Here is a 3,876-nt window from a genome sequence, read left to right as displayed (position 1 = left end):
CCTCTGATCAGAGTGAGGACCAGGGGCCAGCAGCCCTGCTGCTCCCCCGGGGGGGTATCCTGAGGAAGAGGACAAGGTGGTAAAGTATTGATCCTAGTCTCAGTCCATGCCTCAGCTCCAGTTCCTGACGTGGTTGAGCACACCCAGTCCCTGTCCTGCAAGTCACTCTGCACAGAGAGGGTGAAGGAAAGTTGCAGGGAACCAAGCAGGTACTCAGCCAGGAGGGGCTCTCCCCTCTGAGTCTAGTCCCTAAGTGGGGCAGCTTCAGGACCATAGGTGCTGAAGGCTGAAACAGGAACAGGGCTTCCCCCCCCAGGGTCCAGCTCTGCGTGAGCCCACCCACTCACAGAACTCAGTGTCTTGTCTTCCCATCTCCTTGGAGAACAGGCTGTAGCTTCTGTTCAGTCAGGACACTGAGGATCCCTTTCTAGCAAATCACCACCTTCCACTGTGGACCCTCTCCCAGCTCCACCTTCCCTTTCATCCTGCCCTTTCTCCCGAAGCTTCTGCCTCCAGCAGACCCCAGACCTGGCATCAGCAGGACAGTGGCGCTCTGGGCCCCCTGGACATTCTCTGCCTTGCAGCTGAGTCTGAGGCCAACACTGAATCCTGAGCACAGGCTCAGGGAGCTGTTGGCTCAGGCCCCCACAGAATAGGAGGAGACCCTGTAGGTTGCCTTGCTGAGGTTCCCCTCCAGCAGCTCCTCCCCCAGGCGCCAGCGCAACAAGGGGGTCGGCTGGGCTCTGGAGGAGCAGCTGCAGTTCAGACTCTAGTCCTTCCAGGAGCAGGAGGGTCCCAGAAGCTGTGGGGGAGCTGTGGGGAGTGGGGAGATGGGTCAGTCATGCCCCTGCCCGCTCAGAACCCACGTGCCCTGCCCCCAGCTTCCCTCACACTCACAGATCACAGAGAGGTTGAGAGAGATACTTCTGGACCCCAGCGGGTGCCAAGCTTGGCAGGTGAACTCTCCTTCTTCTCCAGTCCCCACTCTAGGCAGCTCCAGGATCCCGGTGCTGGAGATGCGGGCAGTGTTCAGAGCTGGAGACCCCTGGAACCAGCTCAGCTGTGCAGGGGGGTTGCTGTCAGCCACACAGAGCAACCTCAGAGCCTCCCCCTTCAGGATGGGAAGGGATGTGGTTTGCAGAACCTTGAGGGCTAGTGAAGAGAAGTGCAGACAGAGAGAGAAAGAGAAAGAGAAACAGAGAGAAAGAGACTAAAGGAGAACTCAGGGGCAGCACCCACCCACAAGAGGTGAGGGAGTGGGGGTGATGATTTTCCTCCTTGCCTCTCCCATACCTGATCCTGCTCACACTCTGATTCCCCCTCAGGCCCATGCTGGTCCCTGGGGCAGGTCCCAGCCCCAGAGACAGAGGTTCTTTCCTACCTGTAACATTCCCGTAGGATGCAGTTATGGTGAGGTTCTGTGGGGCATCTGCAGCAGAAAGAAATGGCCCTACTTTAGAGGGAAGGATTGGATAGAAGTCACCCCAACCCAAGGAGGGGCAGTGGGAATCAGGATAGTGGGATAGCTGTGTTCTGGCCCACTCCCCTTCTACACTCAGGTGAATAAATGAGTGTCCTCCTCTTAGCTCAGCCTACTGTACACACACACACACACACACACACAGAGATACACACAAAGACACAAACAATCAGGTTCACCAGTCCCACTGCCCCCAGGACACCAGCTGTCCCTCCAACACTCACAGGAGACATTAAGCTGAATGGTTTTCTGTGTGGTCACCAGCCTGGGTCCTGCAAGTGTCACCAGACAGGTGAGGTTGGTGTTGTGGTGCCAGGGCTTTGGGATGAAGGTGAGCACCGAGGTCTTGGGATTCAGAGAGTCAAGAGCATCCCCCACCCATGAGAAGGAGGGAGGTGTTCCCCCTTCGCAGAACCCTGGCAGGCTGCAGGTCAGCTGAGTGGGGCGGCCAGATTCCAGAGGTGCCCGAAAGTGGATGTCAGGTTTCTGTGTCCCATCTGAGGAGGAGAGAGGGAGGTGCCTGGGACCTGGGGCTCCAATAAGGACCCAAAATATGAGCCCACCTGGGACCCATAGCTGAGGCCCTGAGCTCACCCCAGGTCCTGTGTCTCTTCTAACACCCTGGGCCCAAGGCTGGGATCAAGTAGTGCCCCAGGGTCCTGTTGCTGTTCTAAGCTGGGTCCCATGTCTCAGCATCCTGTCCTGGGCCCCTGCCATACCTGTCACTTGCAAAGTCAGCTTCTTCTCTTGGTAATCATAACCGTAATTATTTTGTTTATACATTTGTAAATCATAGGTTCCTGCATCACTCTTCCTGACGCCTCTGATGCTCAGGGAACAGTTGGTGCTGGGATCCATGAGGAAGAATCGGAGCTTTGTGTCCGTCTTCACTGATGTATTTCGGGCATTCGTGGCCACAACTTCATGGTTTTCTGTGTGGGGCCAACTGCGGTACCAGTAGATGTAGATATTGACAGAGGGATACAGTGAAGTCCAAGCAGAGGGGAAGGAGCAGGGCACGTTGGTGCATCCGCCCTCCGGCACGCTCACAGATTCCTGCATTTGGATAGCATGGCCTGGCTGCTGCTGCTGCAAGGACCCTTGGGGAACACAGACACTCAGCATTGACCCCAAGGCCTCCCCCACCTGCCCATCCCCCTTCCCAGGCCCTCTCACCTCCCCACAGCAGGGGCAGCAGCAGGAGAGGCAGCATGTTTGCTTCTTGCTGGCAGAGTGGGTCCAGTTCCTTGTGTCAGGGAGGGAAATGCCCAGCTGTGGGGTGCAACCAATGACACCCTAACAGGAAACCATGGGTGACAGCGCTGTGGCCAGTCCTGGAGCGGAAGTTGGGCTCCACAGGCTGTGGGGAGTGTTGTGAGGGCTGAGAAATCATCCTGTTTCACCTCCCCCAACCCAACCCTGCAGGTGGATCTACCATGGTCCCCAGATGTTGAGGGGCTTGTCCAGCTGTGAATCTGAATGTGTTCACCTTGCAGTTGATGTTGGAGTTGACAGGGAGGTCACCTAGGGGTCATTCCAGTGAGACTTAGGCCTGACTCTTTTGGCTGGAGGGTGGAACTCAGGAGATCCACCCTCCAGCCAAAATCACTGAACATCCTGGGAAAGGAGGATTTGAAATTTTCTTTAGACAACCCAAGTGCTGGTAGGAGAGGAAGAAAATTAGACCCACTGCAGTGGAGAGTGGAACCCAGGGAAAAGTTGGGCATTAAAGCCCTTTGCTGTATGTGGGGGCGGGGTCAAAGAGGGACTATGGCGTCCTGTCCGCCGCCTGCCGCCACGGCCCTCACCGGTGCCGCAGTTGCTGCCGTCACCGGGCCCACGCGTTTCGTCCCACTGCACATGAGTGTGCCACCGCCGTCAGCCCTCGCCCCCTGGGGCCTGCGTGGTCTGTGTCACTGTGCACGAATATGCGCCCGCGGTCTGCCCCGAACCCCAACTGGTTTCCGTCTGCCTGCGCGCCTGGGTCGGGGGCCCTGTCCTGCCCGACCCTGCTCGCTGCTGGCTGCGCCCCTCTTACCGTCCCCGTTGAACGGTTAGATGTAGTCAGACTTCCGTATAATTCAATTTTCTGTCGTTTGGTTGTGTCTTTGTTTCTCCAAACCTTTGTTGTATTCAAACTTGGTTGTGGGAGAAGGCACAGTGTTTCCACCTATGCCTCCATCTTGCCATAGTCCCTCTTTGAGCCCGCCCCCACATACAGCGTCACAACTCAGCGACTTAGTTGCCCTTTGGCACCGGTGAGGGCCAGGGCGGCAGGGGGCAGACGGGACGCCAGAGTCCCTCTTTAACCACGCACCCACATACAGCGTCACAACCCAGCGACTTAGTTGCCCGGCAAGACCAGTGAGAGCCATTGTCCCTCTTTGACCCCGCCC

The 3,876-nt window shown here is 57.3% G+C and overlaps 1 protein-coding gene across 1 annotated transcript; it reads right to left on the bottom strand.

Annotated features, from left to right (window-relative positions):
* Nucleotides 1-547: 547 nt before the first annotated feature.
* LOC118983407 (sialic acid-binding Ig-like lectin 5) lies at nucleotides 548-2,831 on the bottom strand. Its single transcript, XM_037040839.1, has 6 exons — nucleotides 2,657-2,831; nucleotides 2,200-2,580; nucleotides 1,705-1,977; nucleotides 1,382-1,429; nucleotides 898-1,152; nucleotides 548-813 (listed from the first exon to the last, which is right to left on the bottom strand). The coding sequence occupies exons 1-6, from the start codon at nucleotides 2,691-2,693 to the stop codon at nucleotides 770-772; spliced, it is 1,038 nt and encodes a 345-aa protein (XP_036896734.1). The 5' UTR covers nucleotides 2,694-2,831; the 3' UTR covers nucleotides 548-769.
* Nucleotides 2,832-3,876: the final 1,045 nt, after the last annotated feature.

The sequence above is a fragment of the Sturnira hondurensis genome, unplaced genomic scaffold, assembly GCF_014824575.4.
Source record: "Sturnira hondurensis isolate 20B ecotype Veracruz unplaced genomic scaffold, ASM1482457v3 Scaffold0000400, whole genome shotgun sequence".
NCBI lineage: Eukaryota > Metazoa > Chordata > Mammalia > Chiroptera > Phyllostomidae > Sturnira > Sturnira hondurensis.
Note: the sequence above shows the minus strand (reverse complement) of the source record. Positions and strands in the feature narration are given on the sequence as shown.

What these genes read in the sequence shown, in the direction of transcription:
- LOC118983407 (XM_037040839.1), bottom strand. Translation starts at nt 2,693, where the DNA reads ATGCTGCCTCTCCTGCTGCTGCCCCTGCTGTGGGGAG. An exon ending in GCTGACTTTGCAAGTGACAG is followed by an intron (nt 1,978 to 2,199) that starts GTATGGCAGGGG and finishes TCTCCTCCTCAG; the next exon opens with ATGGGACACAGAAACCTGAC. An exon ending in ATCCTACGGGAATGTTACAG is followed by an intron (nt 1,153 to 1,381) that starts GTAGGAAAGAAC and finishes TCTCTTCACTAG; the next exon opens with CCCTCAAGGTTCTGCAAACC.